The 26,700-nt window shown below is 31.8% G+C and overlaps 1 protein-coding gene across 1 annotated transcript; it reads left to right on the top strand.

Annotated features, from left to right (window-relative positions):
- Window positions 1-20,452: 20,452 nt before the first annotated feature.
- LOC114423200 (cyclin-D1-1-like) lies at window positions 20,453-25,106 on the top strand. Its single transcript, XM_028389858.1, has 6 exons — window positions 20,453-20,933; window positions 21,198-21,284; window positions 22,528-22,626; window positions 23,069-23,270; window positions 23,405-23,535; window positions 23,786-25,106. The coding sequence occupies exons 1-6, from the start codon at window positions 20,616-20,618 to the stop codon at window positions 24,029-24,031; spliced, it is 1,083 nt and encodes a 360-aa protein (XP_028245659.1). The 5' UTR covers window positions 20,453-20,615; the 3' UTR covers window positions 24,032-25,106.
- The last annotated feature ends 1,594 nt before the right edge of the window (window positions 25,107-26,700 follow it).

Genomic DNA, 26,700 nt, shown 5'->3' with positions numbered 1-26,700 from the left:
AAGAATTTGTTTTCTTTTTCTCTCACAAATTCATTAATATATAATCATCTTAGGATAAAATCTAGTAATTATGGACATTTGTCTCTGGAGAAAATTTAGTAATTGTGCACATATGTCTCAGGGAAAAATCAAATTATTGTTCACCATTTTGAAAGGAAAAGGGAAATATTAATTTTATATTTATTCCTAGTTTCTTAAAACAATTTCTATTGAGTTTTAATTATTTTATATGATGGCAACAAAGAAGGCATGATGCAGGTATTGGGGGAGAAGGAAAAAAGAGATAAGAAAATTGAGGAGTTGTATACAGGAGTTGCACCAGTTATTTAATGAAGATAGTTTCTTTCAATGTTAGAGGGCTGGGGAAATCAATAAAGTGGAAGTTCATCAGAAATCTAGAACGCAAGGAGGGGGTACAACTCTTATGCTTACAAGAAACTAAAAAAGAGGCCGTGTCTAGAGAACTTTGCATTGCCTTGTGGGGGAATTGTGATGTCCAGTGGTTCTTTTCACCTTCTATTGGAGCAGCTGGTGGGTTATTGTGCTTATGGGATTCTAATTCCTTCTCTTTGTCATCATATTTTCAAGGAGAAGACCACGTTAATTTGGAGGATATTTGGAAGGAGAAAAATTGTGAAGTGGTGATAGGTAATGTTTACTCTTCATGTGATAGAATAAAAAAGCTCAATGATTGGTAAGCCTTGAAAGAGAAAAAAGCAGCGAAGTATTATAAAAAAAAGCAACAACAATGTCCTCGCCGCCCCCAAATACTACAATGCCAACTTCAACACCTACTTCATCCCCTCATTTTGTTGTGCGCGTGGAGGGAGATGGCGGTGTTCCAAACGACGACATTTCGGTGCGGCGGTGGGATTTGGAGGAAGAGTTGGTGGGCGAAGGGGAGGGAGAGGCGGGTGCCGTAGAGTCGGAGGAAGGCGGAGGAGACGAAGGGGTTACGAAGGAAGGAGGACTTGGCGGCATGGGCGTGGAGAGAGGTGGCGAGGAGGGGGAGGTTGAGGGCGGTGCAGGACTTGAGGGTGAGGGAGAGGAGGAGTCTATGGAAGCTTCTAGGACACGAAGGAGGTTGGAGTACACAAAGAAACTAAAGGTGTACGAAAGAATGGAATTCTGAGCGTCAAAATAATTAAGAAGGTGCACAAATTTTAAAGACGATTTTTCAATAAAATCATTTTTGAATACTTAATTTCTAAGACAGTTTTTATAAAATCATCATCATAGAACTTTTATTATTTACAAAATTGTCATCGCGTGACATTCTAAGACGGTTCTACATAACCATATTAGAATGTGTGTCGTAAAAAATAACTTTTTTAGTAGTGGACGTTAATTGTGTAAGGAGGTCATGTGAAAGAGAAGAGATGGAATTATATCAATATGGAAGAAGGGAGAGGGAGGACTTCAATATGTTCATTGACACTTTGGAGTTGGAGGATATACCAATTGTTTGAAGAAAATTTACTTGGTTTGGACCAAGTGGAACGACAAAAAATAGAATAGATAGAGTTTTAGTGTCTAAAGATTGACTCAACATATGACACGGTAGGACTCAATATATTTTAGACCGTAATATATCTGACCATTGTCCTTTCTTCTTGAAGGATACAACCATTGATTGGAGACTAAGCCCTTTAGGGTCCTTGATTGTTGGTTTCAAGAGAAGAGCTTCATCAAAATGGTGGAGGAGGAGTGGAGGAAAATGGAGGTGATTGGTTAGGGGCCTATGTGTTAATTTTTTTAAAGGAATAAAAAGAAAGATGAAGTATTGGAATGAGAACGTCTTTGGAGATCTAGAAAGAAGGACGAAAAATATTGTCAAAGATTTGGATGAGCTAGACTTAAAGGAGGAGGGTGAAGAGCTAAATGAAGAGGAAGTAATTCAAAAAAACCTTATAAGTGAGGAATTTTGGCGGGTGGCTACCTACAATAAATCTTTATGTAGGCCAAAATCGTGATGTAGATGGTTGAAGGAGGGAGATCAAAACTCAAAATGTTTCCACTCCTTGGTGAAATAGAGGCAAAGAAGGAATATTATGCTAAGGGGGATAAACATAGAAGGAAGGTGTGGAAGGAAAATCCTTTTGTGTTGAAAGGTGAAGTGAAGCATTTTTTTTAGCAAAATTTTAGTGAAAGTGGTGGGAGGAGGCCTTTGTTGGATGGGACATCGTTTAATAAAATCAAGGAGGATGTTCATATGCTCCTTTTAGTGAGAATGAGATCTCAGAGTGTGATATAGCTACAAAAGCCCATGCCCGAATGGAATAAACTTTAACTTCTTGAAGTCTTGTAGGGACTTTATTAAGGAGGATGTGGTGAGATTTATTTTTGAATGCCATTCCCTTTGGGTTCTTCTAAGAGGAATTAATGTCTCATTCATTCTCTTGTGCAAAAAATGGAAGACCCTCAACATCTTGGGGGAGTTTAGGCCAATATCGTTGGTGTGGGGTATATGTACAAAATATTGGCAAAATTACTTGCAAATAGGCTTCAAAAAGTATTGCCCAATGTTATTGATGATAGACAAGATGCCTTCTTAGAGAATAGAGATACCTTCTTCATAGCACTTTGGTGGCAAGTAAAGTAATAGAAGAAGCAAAGAAGATAAAAAAGAAATTAATATATTATATTGGTTATGATTTATTTAAAAAGAAAAAACTATTTAACTTTTACCAATTTGACAACTTAACAAACACTAAATAAGAAATTGACAACTTTAGTTTTGAAATGCTCCAATAAATATTCTTTCTTCTTAGCTTCATTATTTGTGTATTCTTGAATTCATGTGTTTAAATTTGTTGCATGTTAACTTTGGGGACGCAAACCAGATTTTAGGATGCACTAGAGATCTACCAAAAATTGTTTGACACAACATTCTTCCTTTCTTACTTTTCAAAAATATAAAAATATTGTTTTTCAAAATTGACTATTATTATCGTAAAAATAATTTGGTAAGTAGTTTAATTTATTATGTTATAGAAGGATTTTATAACATAATTAATATTTTCCCCCCAAAACTTCATTAATTGGAGATGCACAAATACCAAATTTTATTATATATTTATGAAAATTTTCTATGTCATGTGAAATTGATTATTGAAATGTGTAATTTTATTACTTTTTTTTTTCTTTCAAAAAATATCTAATTTATCTTGAAGAGGGATCAAGTTACTTCAAAAGTAATTCTTTAAGAGTTACTTCTCATTTTCACCATTTATTTTCTTAAAATCTAATGATTGTAATAAATTATTAATCATAAATATTAGATTTCAAGAACATTAACGGTTAGGATGAAGAGTAATTATTTTAAAATTACTCCTTAGGTAAATTTATATATATATATATATATATATATATATATATATATATGTATGTATTAAAACGTAGTAGTCTTCCTAGTTTACAACAACTTTTTGTGTGATTACACATGAGATGTGAATAATTGTTTTTAATGGAAGGCATCTAAGTTAGATACCAAAAAGTTTACAACTCATACATACTTCAATGAATTATTAAATTGTATTGAACAAATGCAATGAGCTTCAAAGATTGCCTCATTAGAGATGCACTTTATAAATCTATTATAACAAAAGTTTACTATAAAGTTTATAATGTTTTATATTTATGTTTTTAATGTTTTATAAATTTTTTTGAATAATATTTTAATTAAAAATAGATAACATATACACCGATAATATAAACATTTTTCACACTATTATCTAATTACAAACATTGTGTATGATAAATATAACTTATATAATAACAACCTTAAACGTGTACTAATACTATTGATATTTTATGATAACTTAGTTGTAAAAAAGTTGTACACTGAAAGCATATACTTATTAAAGTCTTTAATTAATTTACTACTACTAGTATTAGAGCATGTGCAATGCACGAACAAACTGATTTATTATAGAATATCATGAACTGTAACTTTTATACGATTGTATTTTAATATTTTATTGTTGCGGTTTTTCAAAGACTAATAATGCTGGTTCAAAAACATGTTATTTCAATATATTTGCATTGCATCTATATAAAATAACTTTTATGGTTATAAACTTTTTGTGTTTACAAACCGAAGGTACTGCTAAAAGGACTGAGGCGGATTGATTTATTGATATTGCACATCTTGCTGAGTTTCCAATGCAACTTGTTCAAAGTACATTGGTGTCAACCATCAACAAATATTGTCTACAGCTTGTTGTTTCAACCACTATCCAAATATTCATTGCATAATGATCTTTTCTTTGTTATCAATCAACAATAGACAACCTCAAACAAAACATAACAACTCTCCCTATATAATTCCACTTCTTTAGCAGGTACAGACTACTAAATTGCCATAAAATTTTCTCAAAGATTTCAGTGGCAAATGCATTTCTGATTGACTAAGGAAACTATCAACATCCATACCGGACCAAGTGTCTTCCCTTTCATGTTAGACCTTCCATGTTTTTAGGTTGTGTATGTATTTGTCTTCCAAATATACTCCACATAAACAATTTATCGATTTAAGATATATAAAACTAAAAATGTCATAAACTTTACTTGGAATATTTAGTTGTGTTCTCTTTTGGTAGAAAATCTCATTTGCTAACAATTTCCAAGTGGCAGTCTATACAACATCTGGAATATTTAGTTGTGTTCTCTGTTTTCTGCAAACCAAACAATCAGAATTGTTACCATGACTGGAATGACAATATTGTTTCCATCTGATTCGTTCTCATATTTATCAAATCAAATTTTATTTAGGTGATTACCCATGGAGAGAAAGTATATCTCCAATGTTAGATTAAGTTTTTTAACATGTGATGTTACAAACTACAAAATGAAACACAAGTCATTAACAAAATACGGAAAAACAAAAATCAAAATGTACCTCCAGCCATTACCATGAAAGAGTTGCCTTGTTTTGGGTGAGGTGAGCTCAAAGACCAAATACATGTGCTATATATAGGCATTCTACCATCAAGAATGCATTTAGTAGTCATTATCACTCATATTACCACCCATTAGTAGCCATTCAATATTTGGCTTCTCAATTCCAAAACCAGCGGAACACTTTATTTTCCAAAAATGTACAGACCAAATTATTTCATTCTCCCACTTGGTCCAAACGTTTTGACTCATTGATTAAAATAAGTCAATGCTCAATCTTCTTAAGAAATGAATATACGAATCATAGTGATAGTTTCTCTTATAACGAGTAATATCATCTATGTATTACAATATGCTCAATTTCCCAAGTAGTATACTCAAAGTGGTAATAAAACTTAATGAATAAACCCAATGCTTATTCTTGGTCCAAAACATAATTTTTCTCAAATAAATCAACGTGTTCCTGAATATGAAAAAATATCAGAATATAAAAGTTTCAACTCTAACCTGTATGTATACAATCATAAAGTGGAACCAAGTCCCATTCTTTCTACATGATCCTTGAATTTAAATGGTGGTATGCCCTTAGTCAAAGGATCAACGATAATCAACTCAGTGCTTATATACTCAATGACCACTTTCTTGTATTTTACTCTTTCTCTAATGGCTTAGTACTTAATATCAATGTGCTTCGAATTCCACTTTTGTTATTCTTAGCCATAAAGACGACAGTTGAGTTATCACCGAAAATTCTCAAAGGCCTTGAAATAGTATCAACTATCTTCAGTCCAGAAATGAAACTCTTAAGTCATACACCATGTGATGTAGCCTCAAAACAAGAGACAAACCTAGCTTCCATGGTAGAAGTAGCCGTCAAAGTCTGCTTAACACTCCTCCACGAAATAGCTCCTCCAGCCATCATGAAAATGTACCTAGATGTTGATTTGCGAGAATCAACATAGCCAACAAAGTCTGAATCTGAATAACCAATCACATCTAGATTGTCTGTATGTCTATACATAAGCATGTAATCTTTGGTCCCCTGAAGGTACCTCATCACTTTCTTTGCAGCTCTCCAATGGTCAATACCTAGATTACTCTGATATCTTCCTAACATTCCAACTGCAAAAATAATGTCAAGTCTTGTGCACACTTGAGCATATATGAGACTTCCAACAACTGAAGCACAAGAAATGTTTTTCATCTGTTCCCTCTCAAAATCATTCTTTGGGCATTGATTCAAATTAAACCTATCACCCTTCACAATGGGAGCAACACTTGGTGAACAATTTTTCATCCGAAATCTCTCTAAAATTTTGTTAATATAGGTTTCCTGTGATAGACCTAAAATACCTCGAGGTCTATCTCTATGAATCTTAATGCCGATGACATAAGATGCATCACCTATATCCTTCATGTCAAAATTCTTAGAGAGAAATTGTTTCACCTCATGTAGCAAACCCCGATCATTGGACGCAAGTAAAATATCATCTACATATAAAACAAGAAAACATATTTTACTACCACTGACCTTGTGGTATATGCATTGATCCATGGGGTTTTCATCAAAACCAAATGAAGAAATTATCCCATGAAACTTAAGGTACCACTAACGGGAGGCTTGTTTTAAACCATATATAGATTTATTAAGCTTGCAAACCAAATGTTCACCACTACTAGAGGAGAAGCCTTTAGGTTGTTTCATATAAACCTCCTCCTCTAAATAACCATTAAGAAAGACTGTTTTCACATCCATTTGTTGCAACTCAAGGTCAAAATAAGCAACTAATGCCAAGATAATACAAAGAGAATCTTTCATAGATACAGGAGAAAAAGTCTTTGTGTAGTCGATTCCTTCTTTTTGAGTAAATCCCTTTGCAACGAGTCTTGCCTGGTATCTCTCAATGTTGGCTAATGAATCCCTTTTGGTCTTAAAAACCCATTTACAGCCAAGGGCCTTTGCCCTATTAGGAAACTCGACAAGGTTCCAAACTCCGTTACTCTGCATGGACTTCACCTCATCCTTCATGGCATCATACCATAAATTTGACTCTTTACAACTCATGGCTTGATCAAAAGTTTTGGGATCATTTTCAGCTCTAATATTATAGTTAGATTCTTGCAAATATACAATATAACCACTAGGAATAGCTGATTTTCTTACTTTAGTAGACCTCTTTAATGCTACATCAACATTTTTTTGGGGATCATGTTGTTCAGCTGGTTGTTCATCATTTTCAGGAATTTGATGATTAACTTGATCTATTGGATTATCAACAACAGGTTGTGGAATGCCAGTCATGTGTTGTTCATTATCCCTTTGAACTTGAGGGCTATGAATTACAACTAATCTTTCACTTGATGTGGAAGATTGAGACTATATAATCAATTTCAGAACCTAAGTCTGTCAATTGATCACTCCAACTGATCAAGTCATTTTCAAGAAACTTGGCATTTCTTGATTCCACAATCCTAGTAATATCATATGGACGGTAAAACCTATATAACCTTTAGACCTTTCGGCATATCCAATGAAATACCCACTATTAGTCCCCGGGTCAAGTTTCTTCTCTTGTGGGTTATATATTCTCACCTCAAACGGATAACCCCAAATGAACATATGTTTCAAACTTGGTTTCCAACCTTTATACAACTCAAAGGTGTCTTTGGGACAACCTTGGTTGGAACACGATTTAATATATACACTGCCATCTTTAGTGCTTTAGCCCACAAGGATTTAGGAAGATTTGAGTTGCTATGCATACTCCATACCATGTCCAATAATGTTTGGTTCCTTCTTTCTGCCACATCATTCTGATTTGGAGAACCATACATAGTGTACTAGGCAACAATCCCATGTTCTTGAAGAAACTTTGCAAAAGGACCAAGTGCTTGTCCATTCTCAGTATATCTGCCATAATATTCTCCACCTCTATCTGATCTCACTATTTTTATTTGCTTGCCACATTGATTCTCAACTTTAGCCTTAAAGATTTTGAAGGCATCCAATGCTTTATTTTTGTAATGAAGCAAATAAACATTCATATATCATGAATAATCATCTATAAAGGTGATAAAATATTTCTGACCACGTGCATCTATATCTGGACAAAAAATATCAGTATGAATTATTTCTAATATGCTTGACCTTCTATTAGCACCTTTCTTAGACATGTTGGTCTGTTTATCCTTAATGCAGCTCACACAAGTCTTAAAGTCAGCAAAATCTAGAGTATTAAGTACCTCATCTTTCACTAACCTTTTAATCCTCTCAATGGAGATACGTCCTAATCTCTGATGCCATAACATAGAAAATTCTCATTAACATTACACCTTTTAATACCAATTTGAACATGCATTGAACTATAAATGGATGCAGAAGGGTGTTCAAAATGAAGTGCACCAGGAAGGACTCAGACATATCAACCTCCAATTTCTTAAGTTAAGCTGAAATATCTCACATTTACATTATGTACTCACACACACCTTTCACATTGGTGAGCCGGAGAGAGGAGAACTTCATGATCAGGATGCTTGCTAAAGCCTTATCTGAAGTGATGAACTAGTCATTAATTGCCTTAAGCAAGTCTCAGACATTTTCATGTTGGTCGACAAAACCACGTATCCTAGTTGAGATTTTGGTCTTAATGAACATCACGCTGAGTCGATTAGATCACTCCCACCGCCCATATAGCGCAACAGCAGCTGAGCTACTTTCATCAGTGATTGTAGGTAGTTAGTCTTTCCTTATAGCATAGTCTATGTCCATCCACTCCAATAGTAGAAGAATTTTCTCCGTCCATATCTTATATTTATCTCCTTTGAGTTCAGGAACATCATATTGAATATCAGAAAAACTAACAATTTGAGAAGATGCAAAATCCAAAGGCTTATGCCAAAATTTGAGGCATATTAATCTTAAATGTATGTTTTACCAATGTAAACATACCAGAAAATTGAATCTTGTGACATAAAAATTGCCTGTGGGCTAAAATCTTAATTCAATAAGAAATAATTAAACTTTCTGATAAAATAATCAAATTACATACTCAAATTCATGCTTTACGGGTACAACATGAAAATAAATTAATTTTCTATCACAAATATTTACTTTATGATAAAATTGAAAAATTATACATACCTCATGATCCTTGTTGGTAAACCATGAAAAATAATATTTCATTTTATCCCAATTAATTATACAAATATAATAAAAATTCTTGTGGGATAAAATTCATTATATAAAGTATAATTAATCACAATATGATGTCTAATTTCTTATATGATCTTTAAACAACTTAATATATAATTTTAATCAAATTTTAGATGTCGTGGCTAATCCATAATTAATTAAAATTATAAAGAGCACTTAGACATAAAACTTAATCAGATGAGAATAAATCATATGATGCATTTCAAGATCATGATATAATAAAATAATGAATAAAATTCTCATATATAATTTTATAATTGAAACATAATATTATGTATTTGATTTCATATATATACATATGCATAGAATAAATTTTTCCAGAATATATTCATGCATAAAATAAATCAAAATTGCATAAATTGTAAAGGTAAACAAAATAAAGATATAATATATGAAAAACAAATATATATAAAAAAACCTTCAACAATCCAGTGGCTTGCGCATATTCCAGTATCAAACAAATATATGGAGCATTTTATTTTCCAAAAATGTACAGACCAAATTATTACATCCAAGTCAAAGAAAAATGTTCTTCAAAAAGATGGTTTGCCAGTGATGACCTTAACTCCCTTGAAGAACTAATTGGAAGGTTAAGCGGGCTGAAAGAGAATGTGGGATTTGCAAACCTCACTGAAGCCAATTGACGAAAGGTCTCCCTAGGAACAAAGGATGTTTGCAATTTATTGTTCAAAATAATGAATATAGGTTGTCCTTGGAACTTTTAGTTTTATAAATTAGTGCCATAATACTTGTATTAGGACTGCGCAGTATTATAAATTGTACAAAATTTCATACTGTCAATTAGTTAGTATTTTTTTCAGTATATGTGTAGGTATTATCATGTATATGGCTATGTATACCAATGCTTTTGTCTTTGAAAAGAAAATATGTATTACTGTCATCATTTTGGCAACACATTCTAAAAGAGAAAGGTAGAATATATATATTGCTAAGAACATACTAAAAGGATTTTTACTGAAATTTTTCTTGCTCTATTATTTCCTTTTCTTAGTATTTATAATGATTCCTACTTAAGGACTAAGATTGCCAATCATGGCCAACAACAAAAAGGCAATAAAAGGATTGAAAAAATATTTTAAGTTTGTTGTATGTTTGCTAACAAAGCAAGGAATATTCCCTTGGCCGGGATTACATATAATTATCGATATAAGGTTTTTTTCTGCATCATATTGGACATGCTACCCATTTGGCCTCTGTTGCTATCACATTCAGCCTTTCATAGAAAATGCAAACAGTTGAGCATTTATAATAATTATCAATATAAAACAATATTTGTTCACAAAAGATGCTAATATTAGATAACACAAAAGTTGACAACTAACTTAGAAGTTTTCTAAACATCTACATCCAAACCATCAAAATCTAACCACAACTAAAACTGTTTTCTATTACAGATAGGGAATAAATATCATATCCTTGCTTGCATTGAGCATGAATTCACAATTCCTCCTTCCCCAATGATACGTTGATAGTCTTGGATCATCATTATCAACAACTCCTATATTTTTTTTATTCAATTACTGATTAACTCTTGCAAGCTCTGGATCTTGTTTGAAGAACCTACCATGAAATTTATGGTCACCCACATAAACAAACATTATCTCCCTTTCATTGTAAATTTCATTTAGCCTTTTAAATTTAGGCCAACCTTTGTAGATGAGAATTGAATCTTTGTTATATTCAAGCACTTTAATCTTTGATACCTTCCCTTGCTTATCAATCAACTCCTAGTCTGTAAAAACTTCATTCTTAAATGTTTTCCAAAACTTTGGACAAACAAAGAGAGAGTTTTGTTTCATTGACATTGGAAAGTATGTTAAAAAATCAATGTATCAAAAATGTCATTTATGTAGTAATGTATTTTGTATAGGTTTTTGAACAATGTAGATAATTTTTGAAAAACAAAAATAACAATTACAGAAACAACTCAATAGACTATTAACATTCATGATAAACATTTGAATAGTTAAATTATAACCAAGCGATAATGTAAAGTATCTTGTTTCATATGTGCCATAACCAAATATTATATATTTCATTGTACTAATTTTTATCTTAATATGTTTAAAGGATTATGTAGAATGATGGTTTAATATTGAAGACATGTAGGAAAAATGACTCTGTTTTTGGCTTAATCTGTATTGTTTCTATTTTATCGTCAAGACATGCAATATAATGGACTCAATCAAAAGCAATACAATATGTTATATTAAGACAAATACATAAGCAATATAATCTGTTGAACAAGCTTGAATTTTTTACTTCATCAATACTTTGCTTTTGGCTTTATTATTATTTAATAAATAATACATTCAACATAATATACTCATAATTTCATACTCTTACGCTGTTAGAGTTTAAAGGATGTAAGATAATTGAATATACCATTGATTGATTACATTTGAACAATACAAAAATGGTAATGATTATAGTCTGTTTTTGGTTGACATAGTATTTTACAGTGAAAAACAACTTATTGAAACCACCAAAAACGGTAATGTATTACATTTTGAGGAAGGAAACATACCTGAAGGAAGAAATTGAATATCGTGAACCCACCAATCATCGTGTCTCTCAGAAAGTCGTCATTTCCTGGAGCATCAACCATGACGTTCTTGTTGTTCTTCATTGGTCTTCTTCCTACGCGTCGTTTCGGTGTGCTTCTAAGAATATGCTTCGTATTCTCACTATGTTGCACATCTTGAAATGTTTTCAGACTTTTGAAGTGTTTGGTTGTTCAACTACGTTTTAGGCCGAAATACATTAGTGAGACAGATCCGTTTGAGCCATTTTCTAGTTGCTCCACCAAATTATTTGATACACCCGACTCTAATACACCAAATACCGAAAATGACCTTACAGATAGATTGACAATCCGTTTTGGCCCTAAATTGTGTATTATGGATTTTGCTAACAATTATTTATATTGGTTAGCAGATTTTCTTCTTACACCCAACATATCATTGTATACACACTGCAGTCAAAGGCAAAAACCAAAAATACACTTACAGATTGTAGATACCGATTAGCAATCCGTTTTGGCACACCATGGTGTAGTCTTGGGTTTTGGTAAAAATTATTTATCTTGGATAAGATATTTTCTTCCTGCACCCATCATATGATTTTATGCCCCTAGCAGTGAGAGTGAAACATCAAAAATACACTTACAAATTGGCTATATAAATTTGTTGTTCGTTTTGGGGGCAAAATTGTGTAGTAATCGACTTTTGTAATAATTAATTATGTTGGTTAAGAGATTTTCTCCATGCACCCACTCATACGATTTTATAAAACCAACAATGACACGAAAAAAATGAAAATACTTTTAAGTATTGCCAATACGCATTATCAAGTCGTGTGAGGTATACATATTGAAATACCCTTATATGATTTTTAGTCAAATTTTATATATTTTGAAGAAATCATTATAAATCAATAAAATTTATTATAATGATTTTTAAATTTCGTGTACAGTGTTTGAAAAAATTGTTTATAGCAAATGTAAGTTATTTGAAAATATTGATCAATAAAATGAAACTTTACAAAATCATTTTGAAATTATCTAGATAATAGATATAAAAATAACCACTAGATTTCATGCATATAATTTATAATATATAATAAAATATATTATACCAATATAATAAGTGTTTCCTTCATTGGTTTTTACCAACCATAATATTTACTTCTCCTAATACTACACATGTTCATATGTAACCACATGCTGTCACAAATAGGTACTTAAATAATAATAAAAACCTACTATATGTACTTAAAATACAAATGTCAGCTCATCCCTTTCCTTGAATCCTGCATACCTACAAAATTGTTTCTACAAAAATTTTGGGTTCCAACTCTACTTTCTTCGCAGCCTCTTATTCATCTATTTTGATGAAACTAACGTGAAAATATAAGTCACCTAGATATCTAAAATACACATCCTTATCCTCCATCAACTCATTGTTGACTTTAACCTGACACCATCCATTTTGGAGGATCAGGGTGTCTCTCTTAGTCTTTACAACATTTACCTCTTGTACATTCCTATAATTATCAATTAACTTCCAGACATCTGAAAGTTCTTCCTTAAATTTCAGCCAGAACATCATTGGAATTTGGAAAAAGTTCTATTCTTTATAATTTATAACCTTTTTAACCAACTATCATCATATTCAAAAAGATTAAACAACAAGAAAAAAATACTTAATAGTGAATCCGAACAATAAATGTCAAAAACTCCTCATTATATTCTCCTATCCTTCTTCAGAGGAGTATGATGATGAAGCATTACATGAATGAACCCTAAAATTACAAATCGTATAATGATGAAGCAGATATGGATTCATGAGAAAAAATACATCATCTATGAAATCAATGGTCGAAAATGTTGCTTTCGATGTTCGTCTGAGTATGTCGTCAACGTGCTTCAAAAGATGCATGATGAACTTGTGGTTGTTGTCGTGGTCCCCTACTGAATGCTTCGTGGTCCTCTGCTGCTCTTTCGTGGTCCTATGCATGCATGAGTCTGAGAATATAAGATAGATTGTACAAAGAATGATGATCCATCTATATTCAATTTTCCTTTATAAAGGGTCAACACATTTTTTTGTATCTTTTAAATTAATTTAATAAACTTATTTTAGTTATATTTTTTGTTGATTATAGATAATGGATAAATTAATCAGAACTTTTATACAATAACTCCAAAATATAACAACTGAATATTTAAATTATTCAAACTATATTTTTTTAGTTTGATACAAAATAATAATAATAAGTCTAAAAATCACACTAAAAAATACAATATTAAATTAACACATGCTAATATTGAAGGATAGAGATTGTATTACAAAATATATTAATTTTTCAATCAATTTATAAGTACGGGTGTATAAGTAATTGATTCTTTGACAATCAAATTCCAAAAGTACATCATTATAACCATGAACAATATCCTTAAGTCCATACCCTCTCAAAAGTAGACATGTTAATCCTTTGTATGGCTAAAATAATGCAGCAAAATTGATCATTGGGGATAAGAAATGTAGATTGGTCAATGAAGACGAGAACTCAAGTGTTTCTGTCAATAATAATCAGACTACACACAATGCATGAAGATACATTCATCTCTACAAAAAAAAAGTATAACCTATTATATGTATTGTCTATAGGTTTTCAAAAACTTTTTTTCTTTTGGTTGCAAGATCAAACTATTGTTGTTACTACAGACTTGAATGAAGCCAAATTACTAAAGGTCTCCCTAGAAACAGAAGATGTTAGCATGTGATTGTTCAAAATACTCAAAATAAGTTGTACTTGGAACTTTTTGCTCTGCAAATTAGTGACATAATACTTGTATTAGGACATGTGTAGTATTATTAATGGTACATAATTTCATACTATTAATCAGTTAGTATTTTTGTACTATGTATGTAGGTATTATTATGTATATGGTTGTGTATACCAATAGTTTTGTCTTTGAATAAAAAATATGTATTACTACCAACATTTTGTCATCAATTTCTCATAGAGAAAGGTACAAAATTCTACTACTAAGAACATACTAAAAGGATTTTTGCTGAAAATTTCCTTGCTTGTTATTTCCTTTTGATGATAGTTATAATGAGTCCTACTTAAGATTCCTACTTAAGGATAAAGATTGTCAATCACGACCATAACTATTCTGGCCATAATTATTAGGGATGTGTAATTCCTTCATTTTCTTTTGACTAACAAATGCAACAAATTTTTATGAAGTTCTACAAAAAAAGAATCCAAAAAACATATAATTGCATGTCTGTCCAACTTAGTTACACATGTAACAATAATAATCAGACTACACATAATGCATGAAGATACATTCATCTCTACAAAAAGAATGTATAACCTATTATATGTATTGACTATAGGTTTTCAAAAACTTCTTTTCTTTTGGTTGCAGGATCAACCTATTACTATTACTATAGACCCGAGTGAAGCCAAATTACTAAAGGTCTCCCTAGAAACAGAGAATGTTAGCATGTGATTGTTCAAAATACTGAAAATAGGTTGTACTTGGAACTTTTTGTTTTACAAATTAGTGGCATGATACTTGTATTAGGACATGTGTAGTATTATTAATTGTATAGAATTTCATACTGTCAATCAGTTAATATTTTTGATACTATGTATGTAGGTATTATCATGTATATGGTTGTGTATACCAATAGTTTTCTTTGAATAAAAAATATGTATTACTATCAACATTTTGTCATCAGATTTTCATAGAGAAAGGTACAAAATTCTACTGCTAACAACATACTAAAAGATTTTTATTGAAAATTTCCTCGCTTTGTATTTACTACAAGTTTTCAAAAACTTCTTATTATACAACATTTTTGGTTAAGGTTCAAACTTTTCTATCTTAATCCAAAATCAACATCTTCAACCCATCCTTTGATTATACTCTAGATACTGCCACATATAGTTGACCATGAGTGAATAATGGCCTTGGAAGATACAATCCAACCTTAGATAATGATTGTCCTTGACTTTTTGTTTATAGTCATTGCAAAACACAAAGATAGAGGGAATTGTCGATGTTGGAATTTGAATAGGAAGTCATGATCAGAGGGTACCAAATCCATTTTTACAATAAAATTTGTATCACCATAATTTTTGTCAGTTAATACTGTAATTGTGATGACATTTTGGCCTAAATGTTTGACTTGTAGTCGTATGTCATTACATAATCCATTGGTCTGATCCAAGTTTCTTAATAACATTACAGGAACTCCAACTTTCAGTCGTAACTTATGATTTGGAATTCCTGAATACTTGATCTCATTTAGAAATTCTGGTGTAAACCAATCACCTTGTATTTGATAATCTTCATCAGAATGGCAAGGAGAGTATGAACTTAAATACTGTTTTTCATCCCCTGAAATTAAAGACAACATAAATTCATTTGCTTCTTCAACAATTTCTAATGTTGGAGTGAGGATTGCTCTGACTTCAAAAAAATTTGAAACATTCAAATTTTCCAATATGTTTGAATACACAAAATCAACCAATGAAGGCAGTGGTTTATCATTGTCTAAAACCAAAAGATTAGTTGGTATTTCAATGTCACCTTTGTCATCTGAATCCATGTCACCATTACCAATTTGAAGAATTCAATCAGCAAATTTCTTGATCTCATTAGCTATTTGATTTGTCTTGGCAGTGGTCAATCTCTTGTTTTTTTGTCAATCTCAACACTTTGTAATGATTTCATAAATCTAATAAGTTAATTGTTGCATTAAGGATATCTTATTTTGATCCCATTCTAACAACTGGTAGAATCTGTCTAAAATCACCTCCTAAAATGAAAACTTTTCCATAAACGATTTGTATTTGTTTTCTTCACATTTACAACACATCAAATCCCGCAAAGTGCGGTCCAAAACCTTAAAACAATATCTATTCATCATTGGTGCTTCATCCCAAATAATTAATTTAGTTTCAATAAGAAGCTTTGCATGAAGACTACCTTGAGCTATGTTGCATGTTAATTCCTCAGTCATTAACAATGGAATTGAAAAAGTGGAATGATCTATCCTTCCACCATGGAGAAGAAAACTGGAAATACCACTAGATGCAACATTCAAAACAATCTTCTTTTGTGCTCTAATAGCAGCTGACAGTGTATTCCAAAGGAAAGTCTTCCTAGTTCCACCATAGCCATAAAGGAAGAAAAACTAGCCATGATCAGAAAACATTGCTTCAATGATCTGATTGTAGACATCTAACTGCTCCTTTGTCAACAACTTCAATAAAGCATAGAGCTCAGTTAACTCATTTGTGTCATAATTGAATTGTTCTACAATGAATTTGTTTTCATAAAAATCAAAGTTAGAACTATCTGGACATGACAGAAAAGTACAATCTTTTAAAGATCTTCCATTTGAATTGAGTAGCTTCTCAATTTCTATAAGATAAAGCTCCTTCAATTCACTATCTTCAATGTAAAGACTTGCAACAAATAAAAATACTTTACAAATAGTATATGCTGCAAACATAAGAATTTTCTAATATATCATATATAATGCAGAACGACACATTTTAATTTTCTTTTGGAAAAACACTTAATTTGATCTATTTACCTACAAACTTTTGTTTATAACAATATGGCTTATCTACATATCTATGTACTATATTGAGTTCAAACAATAAAGTCTACATTAAAACTCCATATAAGCAATTTATAGATATAAGATATATAAAACTAAAAATGACATGAACTTTACTTGGAATATTTAATTGTCTTTTCTTTTGGTAGACAATCCTATTAGCTAACAATTTCCAAGTGATAATCCATACCACATCTGACTTTGTCACTGTATTCATGAATAACATTGTAACAAAATGTCACATCAATTGGTTTCCACAACCTATCTCGACACCTCCTTTAATTGCATCAATATACTTTCTATCATCCAAACTACTATTATATTTGACCAAACTTTTTTTTATAGTTAATTAAAATATGATAATTTATTTGAATGTAGGTACTTACAAGGACAGAGGCAGGATCAATTTGTTTTTATAATTATACATTTTAAAATATTGATTACATTAGCAATATATTAAATTGTTAATTAAAAAATTATATTTATACATAAGACAAGTGAGATGAGAACAATTCACTCTAAGAGTAATTTTAAAAGAGTAACTCTTCATTTTAACCATTGATTTTTTTAAAAATTTAATGTTTAAAATTAATTACTTATTATTACCATTAGAAAAATAAATAATAATAAAAAAAAATAACTCTTAAGGTAACTTGATATCAATCAAAATGGACCTATGCCAGTAATTAAAAGAAACTCATTTTAAAAAATAATTTGTAAATGTGACCCACCAAATCATTAATTAACCTGCATGCATGGATGAGATGAGATTGGTGTATAGGTATTTGCGGAGCCTATCTAACAATAAATGAGACTTAAAGAATTTTGTTTTTTTAAAAAAATCTTTAAATATATTGAATCTTCATACTAACATATATACCTATTTTTTTTTCATTAATATATGAGATTCTTTTTATTTTATAAATATAATAATATTTTTTTATGAACCTAAAACTAACCCTGCATGCCTTCATAATTCATAATAACAACTCATGACAGAAGAATTATGGGTCCATACACCCAACGTACATATATTGAGGTATAGGAATAATACTGATCGAATCTAGGAAGGTACAGCCTAGAGCCTGATAATGGTCCATCAACAAGTTACATCCATGTCTAAGAATAATACTGTGTGACGTATAGCAAGAAAAATAAAATATAAGACTTTTCAACCATTTTTGTTTTAAAATTATCTAGTTTGTCATTATTTGCAACCCAATTTCTGAAGGTAATTACAAGAAATATTAATAGATGATCATGATTAGATTTACAGAAGTTACAAATTTAAGAAAGTCAATTGCTTCCATTAAAAGTACAGTAAAATATATTAATGTATATGAATATTCAGTTGAACATATCTGAATGGTCCTTATCTCACCGGCTTATTAAATCATTCTATTCTTTCTAAGTAAAAAGAGAGCATAATTGATCATATCATGAAATATTGTCACCAAATCGTTGTAACTGTGTGAAAATTAATGTCAATTTCTTAAGCGACAAGACATGAAATCTGTTTGGAGCAAAGTAGTTAGGGAGAACTAGCAGCTGAGAAAACTTGGCGCTTTATGGGTTGTTATTGGCATTTGGTACATAGGAAATGGCAATGCAAAGGACAAACAAATACGATCTATAAATGCTAAGATGGCACATACCTTAGGGAAAAGGCAGAACGCGCACCGGGTCACTTACAATTGACATTTTTAAGACAAGAAATTAATAATGCTGAGACCCCAATGTTTTACCATTCAACAATTTGGTTCACTAGCAAGACATTTATCAATACTCAGGGTCACCAAACCAACAATAAATTGACTTGAATTACATTTAATTAGAGAACATTATTATTTTTTTTGGTGAAATTAAAGAACATAACATTATGGTACCCTAGTAATTCATGTTTTAAAAAAATTCAATTCCTGCTTACAATTCTTAAGATTGAACATATGCATTATCAATCTAAATAGCCCAACCAATTTCTAAGGATCATTATTTGAGAGCCGAGGAAAGCAATAAAAAAAATATTTTTGCAAAATGAATCTTAAACATAAAAAATTAAATAAAATCTTAAATATCATTCTTTAATGATGTATCAAATTATGGCTTTAGACATTCTCAGTTCAAATCCAAGAATATAAAACATGGTCTGATATTGTATAAAATATAATTTTTAATTTTTCTATTTATTTACATCTAATCAAAATAATTAAAAATCATGATTTATTTTAAGACACAAGTAATTTTTTACTTAACATTAATGCATTCCTAAACTTACACAATGTGCCACTACTTGCTAGTACGTGGAGTTCTTTGTATCAAATGTTAGAAATAGAAAGTTAATTGAAAAATATAAACTTAGACTATAAAGATAATGTTTCATTTTTATAGATCACATATATTTCTTTATGGAAAACAATAGTGCTCAGTCTTTTCAGTTATAATATATATATATATATATATATCACTTGGTTGTCGTAGATAGTCATCTAATATTCATCATCGAATGTAATTTAATTATTATTGATTGTTGATTTGAGTAGAAGAATATATTTTGCAAATACCTACAAATTTTTTACAAGGTTGAAGTAGCATTGGAGCACCTATTCACTTTAGAAAACTAGGTATATGAGATTGATTTAATGATTTAAAAAAATAATATGAATAGATTATGAATTTCAATTTTTCCTATTAAAAAATGAACAAACTAATAATTAATATTTATTAATAAAAAAATCTCAATTCATTGAAACACACCCACGTCAATCCGCTTCAAGAGTTTCATCCTATAAGTCAACTCACTCCATCTCATACACATCAACAATTTTTTTTTTTTGCTGAATTAAAAAAAACCTATACACTTTAAGTAATTATTACAAAAATCAACCATCTTAGTATAACAATTTATTATTAAATGACCATGTAAAAAATTATTAATACTATCATTATATTTTAATTAAATTCTTGATAGAAATAAAATTAAAAAAGAATTAAAGCTACTCCCGTTCTCAACTTTTTTTTTAAAATATAAATTAAAACATTGCTGGCCAAAATGAAAAACTCCTAGCGTAGATATTTGAGGCAAAAAAAGTTTAACTAGAGTATTTACATTAGTAGTATTAATCAATTATTGTTAGAGAAAAACACACAGAAGAACGCATATTTATAGTCAAACAAACAGATGCAGAGCCTTGAAACCAAGACAACAACTTCTCCCACTCATTCATCAACAACCACACACACTCTCTCTCCCCTCTCTGCACCAAAACCACTTCTCCGGCGACATCTCCGGTCAGGTTCCGGCAACCTCATCGGCGAATCGGCATGCCAACACAATGAATGCGGAACCTCCGCTGCCGCCGGCGCTCCTCATGTCGGTTTCCTGCCTCTCCGACTACGACCTCCTCTGTGGCGAGGACACCTCCGGAGTCCTCTCCGGAGAGTCGCCGGAGTGCTCCTCATCCGACATCGGCTCCTCACCACTTCCGCCGTCACCTCCGCCGTCGCCGACGATGACGGAGGATTGTTATTCCATCGCGAGCTTCATCGAGCACGAGCGCAACTTCGTCCCCGGATTCGAGTACCTGTCGAGGTTCCAATCTCGCTCCCTCGACGCCAACGCCAGAGAAGAATCCGTTGCATGGATTCTCAAGGTAAATAAATAAATAACTAAACAAACTGGTTAAAAAATAAAAATAAAAAATATTTTTATTAGAAAAGTAAAATAATATTGTTTATGACTTTTTTTTTTCATTCTTCTATCCGCTCGCGGAACTGCTCTACACTAAAATGCACCGCTAACTGTAACCGTCTCTTCTCCTTAACGGCCTTATAGTATCTTCTGGATCTGCGTCGTACGGAGTTCACTGCGGGTTGACGGCGTTAGTTTTTTTTTTTTTTTTTTTCTGATTTCGCAGGTACACGCGTATTATGGCTTTCAGCCTTTGACGGCGTACCTCGCCGTCAACTATATGGATCGGTTTTTGGATTCTAGCCAGTTGCCGGTGAGCTCTCATTTCTCGGCAGCTTTAAAAGGATGTGTTATTTCCGAAAGTTGAAAAACTCATAAGAGTCATTATCATTATTATTGACAGAATAAAATGTTTATGTTACTATTTAATCACAAACTGTGATATAAATTTATTAATTTCTATAATAAGTATTTAAAAATTATATGGATAGCTTCTGATTGATCGATCATTTGAAAACATTACATACGTATAAAAAAATAAAGAATTATTATTAATTGTGTGTAGAAAATTAATTTCTCTGCGGTAATTATGTTTGACTTTTCAGACTTGAATATTAATTAAATGCTTACGGCAATAAATTCTCATGCTTTATTTTGTTTTATGGAAGATATATTTTTATACTTAAAATTTAGGAAAATGACGGTCTCATAAGTAGTACGTAGTACTTTTCTAATAGTACAGTATTATTTTTCATCATATTTCATATTTTCTCTTATATTTTCGAATAAAAGGTTATATAAATTTTTTGTATAATATAATTTTCAGAAAGGTGCGAACGTGAGTGTCGGGAAAATGGATAATAATTTAAGTTGGGTAGGTAGGTGATGCGAATTTATTTAATGTTAGATTAACGTTAATAGTGGTACATTTATTTATATTGGAGTTGGGATGACATGCATTAAAAAAAATACTACTATATAATATAAATATATAGAGAGAGTATATTTATGTATAAAATATCTTTGCTATCATCTACTTTTTCTGTCGTCGGTTACGTGCAGATATTATAAGTTATAGTAATTATTATGTCAAGAAAATTCTAAGTGTTTCGGATCGCTTTATGCTGAATCTAAAAAGGAGTTACTATTCCAATAACCTCTCAATTATTGATTAAGCAACGCATTTATTTTATTATGTACGACAAAACCTTATGCCATGTTTTTCTTTAAATATTGAATTTTTTGAAAAAGTTAATACAGGTATTATATGAGTTATTTATTCGTACCAGAATTGAGTTAATTTTTGCTTTGAGAAATAAAACAACGTGTAAATATAAACAATGTGCGTATTCGGCAATATATATACTGTTGTGCAGTACTATATACAGTGGATAGTGACAGCTTGCAGAAGATTCTAGTACTTTTATCTGCAGGTGCATGTCACGTGAGGGATACATGCTGGCACTTGTGCCAGAAAGTTTGAAAAGTATTATTACCACTACTAATTGAGATATTGGAAGCAATTATTGTGGTGATGATTATAATAATGTCCACAGGAAACAAATGGGTGGCCTCTGCAACTTCTATCTGTTGCATGCTTGTCTTTGGCAGCAAAAATGGAGGAACCTCTTGTTCCATCTCTCTTGGACCTTCAGGTATAAAACTATAATGTGTTGACCTAACTTTTGCACTAGAATCAATAAAATGAACTTTAACATACGCTCCTTGCTTTTGCAGTAGAATCATTGTAATGAAAAATGATCTCAAACATACGCTCCTTTGTAATGAAATTTTTTTGGCATTTGGGTTTGCTTTTACACAAGAATCAATAAAATGAACCCAAACATACGCTCCCTTTTGCAGTAGAATCATGGGTTTACACAGGCACTATTGAATTATGGTGCTAGATAATAATAGTATGATATTATCTTCTGTTTATAGTACATTAACTTTGGTGGTGGGATTTAGACTTGTCCCAATAAAAACTAATCATTATATTGTTATTAATGATTAAAAGTTAAAGCTTCCATGTTGGATTGGCATTTTAGTTCATATACAATACTACGTAGTAATTCACAATGTATTTATAAACTGCAGATAGAAGGTGCCAAGTACATATTTGAACCGAGAACAATTCGTAGGATGGAGCTACTTGTTCTGGGTGTCTTGGATTGGAGGCTAAGATCAGTAACCCCACTTTGCTTCCTCGTTTTCTTTGCGTGCAAAGCAGATTCAACTGGAACTTTTACCCGGTTCCTCATTTCCCGGGCTACAGAAATCATCGTATCTAATATCCAAGGTATCCATCCATTTTTATGATAATTTATTGAGTAAAGTTAAAAGTTTAAGAAACATTGGATATAGTAATTAATGAAAGTTTGTATTTTGAGTACTAAGATTAATGAGTTTCCTATTTGATTACTTTGTCCACAGAGGCTAGCTTTCTTGCTTACAGGCCATCATGCATTGCTGCTGCAGCCATACTCACTGCAGCTAATGAAATTCCTAATTGGTCTGTGGTTAAGCCCGAGCAAGCTGAGTCCTGGTGTCAGGGAATAAGAAAAGTAAGCATATATAGTATATATGCATGGTTTTAAATTGAGGTCACCGTTGCGGTAAGCCAAAAAACCATTATATTGCGATCACGGCTGATGCAGCCGAAATCGTGGTCATAATGCGATTACGTAGTGTTAAAATACCTGGAAGTAGGGACCGCAATTTAAAACCATGATAATACGTTAAATTATGATGCGTTGGTTTTTGTATATGTTAAATGGATCGGATTGCCAAAGCACCTATCTCTGATTATTGCAGGAAAAAGTAATAGGGTGCTACCAGTTGATGCAAGAACTTGTGATTAACAATAACCAAAGGAAACTCCCTACTAAAGTGTTGCCGCAGCTGCGAGTAACAACTCGGACCCGAATGAGGTCAAGTACTGTCTCATCATTCTCATCAACATCATCATCATCCTCTTCAACCTCCTTCTCCTTGTCTTGTAAGAGGAGGAAATTAAATAATCGTTTGTGGGTAGATGATGAGAAAGGAAACTCCGAGTAAAGAAAAAAAGGAACAATAATAATAAAAGATCAAGGGAAGAAAAAAAAAAAGAGAAAGAGAGAGAGGAAATAAGGTGGGCCAAGTCGTCTAGAAACCTCAACATTTTTTAGAGGGATTTTGCTATTAAGAATTGACTTGAGTGAGGGTGTAGATTATAATAGTATTAGTATATATATCTCTATCGTATGTACTACGAGAGTTTGATGGGTTTGGAGTAATTTTTATTTTTATGTTGGTGACTCATTAATATTGAGTTGGCATAATTCCTCTAGGAGGGGAGAGGGATTTTGCAACATGTTACTGTGGGAGAGTAAATGAGAGAAGAAAAAGAAGGGAAACACTGAAACAGTGGTAGAAGAATTTAATGTGATTTGTTCTTTGTAACCTGTGAGTGTGGAAGAAAACAAGTGAGTTGCGGGCTGGAATTCAAAGTTTGCATTAATTATAGGTGAAGGAGACCAAAGATGGTGGAGCAACGCTGTAGAGATTGGGAAGAAAAAAACAGTAGAGAGCAGGTATAAAAAAAACTTTGGTGATTATTGAAAGTTGAAACTTAGAAGTTTGAAGTGTTAATGCCATGGGGGACTCATAAGTCAAGAAAAGCTTCATTTCTTGGCCAGCATCACTGCTTCTTCAACATCCACGTTACTACTTTGATGGGATACCCTCAACAGTATAAAGAACAATTGAAGGACAATAAGTTGAAGTTTGGCTACAAATAGTAGACTTTTTTTTTTGGCACGTGCGCAGTCGGTTCTGGTGCGTGCCAATTAAGTGTGTACGTGTGATTTTTCTTTTTTCTTTGCGGGAGCTGTTTATATATTTTTTTTTCCTTTTTTGGCCATGAGCTAGTTTTGGCCTAACTATACAGGACTCCAATGGCTGGTGTCCGCGCGTGTGATGGAAACACGTGTATATATAGGTTTAATTTAAACCTTGAATTTTTTTATTTGTTTTCAAGAGAGAGGAGAACCCTCTTCACATAGGGGTAAAAATGGTCTTTGGGGCCTTTTCCTGTGTGCTGTGTATTGGATTGATTAATAATGACAACTATTAATTTCATAGATTTCTTTCATTTAATTTACATTTATCTTTCCATCACTCGTTAAGAAATCTAATTTAATTGATAAAATAAGAATACATGAATTATTATAAATTTTCTAATATTAATAAATTTATTTTGTAATGAATCATGTTCACGGGCACTCTGACCCCCAAAGTAATTTAAACACGATTCATAAAACTTATATACAATATAATACAACCATATGCATCTAAATGTACAATTTGAATTATTTACACCCCATTTGTCTAAAGAACTTACCGTCCAGGCAAAAATGGGTTGAATGAATACTATTGGGTATTGCTATGTCATGCCACATGACTCTCATTTAAGATACTTTGTAGGTTTGCCATTTGTTCTTATTACTGAATGAAAAGAAACTTATAAGATCCTCTCTGGAATCTAGTGAGGCAAAAATCTGAAACCGGTGGACTCGTTGGCCCCGCTGGCTATTAAGATGGCCAATCACTCACTGATTATGACTCCTCAATTAGTCAGTGCTTGCTCGTGACCGTCTACAGACTATCATCAGTAGTAGCCCCATTTCCTATTTCATGAAAAATCAGACATACTTTGCATTACATATCCCATGTATTCATTCACTATTACATATAACGTATTTGGTTTCATGTCTCATACGTGATTTTAAGAAGCTAAAATAGTTCTAGTTTCTATTTTTACATTTTAAACGTAATTTCTTGCTTCTTTACAACTTTCCAAACATGCTATCTTCATGGGTAGATCATTTACCATATGATACCTAAACATGATGTGTGTATGGAAACACAATAATGGATTGACTATGTTAAAAAAACCATGGTAGCCTTAAAACAACTCTCTCATGTGGTGGAAAATCATGGTAGGACACATGGTTTTTTAGTCCTTATAGTCAATCCAAACATACTAATATATATTTTTTTTCTTTTACATAAGATATTTCTTAACAAATAAATAATTTATAGTTAAGTGGAAGATGGGTAGCAACCACCAACGGAGCTAGCTTTTATACCAATAGGAAGAAGCCTTTGCCAAAATTAATTTAAAAAGCGTGTAATCAAACAACTAGTACAAATATTTCAAGTTTGGAGAGCAAAAGAAAAAAAAAGTAGTAACATATCTTAAAAAAGTTGCTCCAGTACAGCATTTCTTCCTCCCTAGCTACAAATAGGAAAAAGTTCAGCTCACGCAGAGCTTGTCATTTAACCCCATTACCCCGACATAAGGTATATTATTTTTTTCATACAATATAACATTAACACACTAGACACACTACCATGGCTTTTTCCGCGTAGTGTCTTTGTAGAAAAGTAACCATGCTTGTTATGCAATCTTAATTATCATATCACCGGTACGTTTGCATGACAACCATATAATAAAAACTGTATCGGATGAACATCCCATTCTCTCCATCACATCCATACACTGCTGTCAAGACCCATGTTCATCAAACTCTTCATGGATGGACCATAGTGAAGAAAATTATGGCACCTTAGTGACAATCTTAGCTCATTACCTCTTTTCTCCCATTGCTCTTGGATGTTTTCACTTGCATAATCGATGGAGCTATGAATCAATTACGAAGAAAGTATGGGCACTTGATTGATCC

The sequence above is a fragment of the Glycine soja genome, chromosome 8 (assembly GCF_004193775.1).
Source record: "Glycine soja cultivar W05 chromosome 8, ASM419377v2, whole genome shotgun sequence".
Classification (NCBI taxonomy): Eukaryota; Viridiplantae; Streptophyta; class Magnoliopsida; order Fabales; family Fabaceae; genus Glycine; species Glycine soja.
The sequence above is the reverse complement of the archived record's forward strand: the minus strand, read 5'-3'. Positions and strand labels throughout refer to the sequence as shown.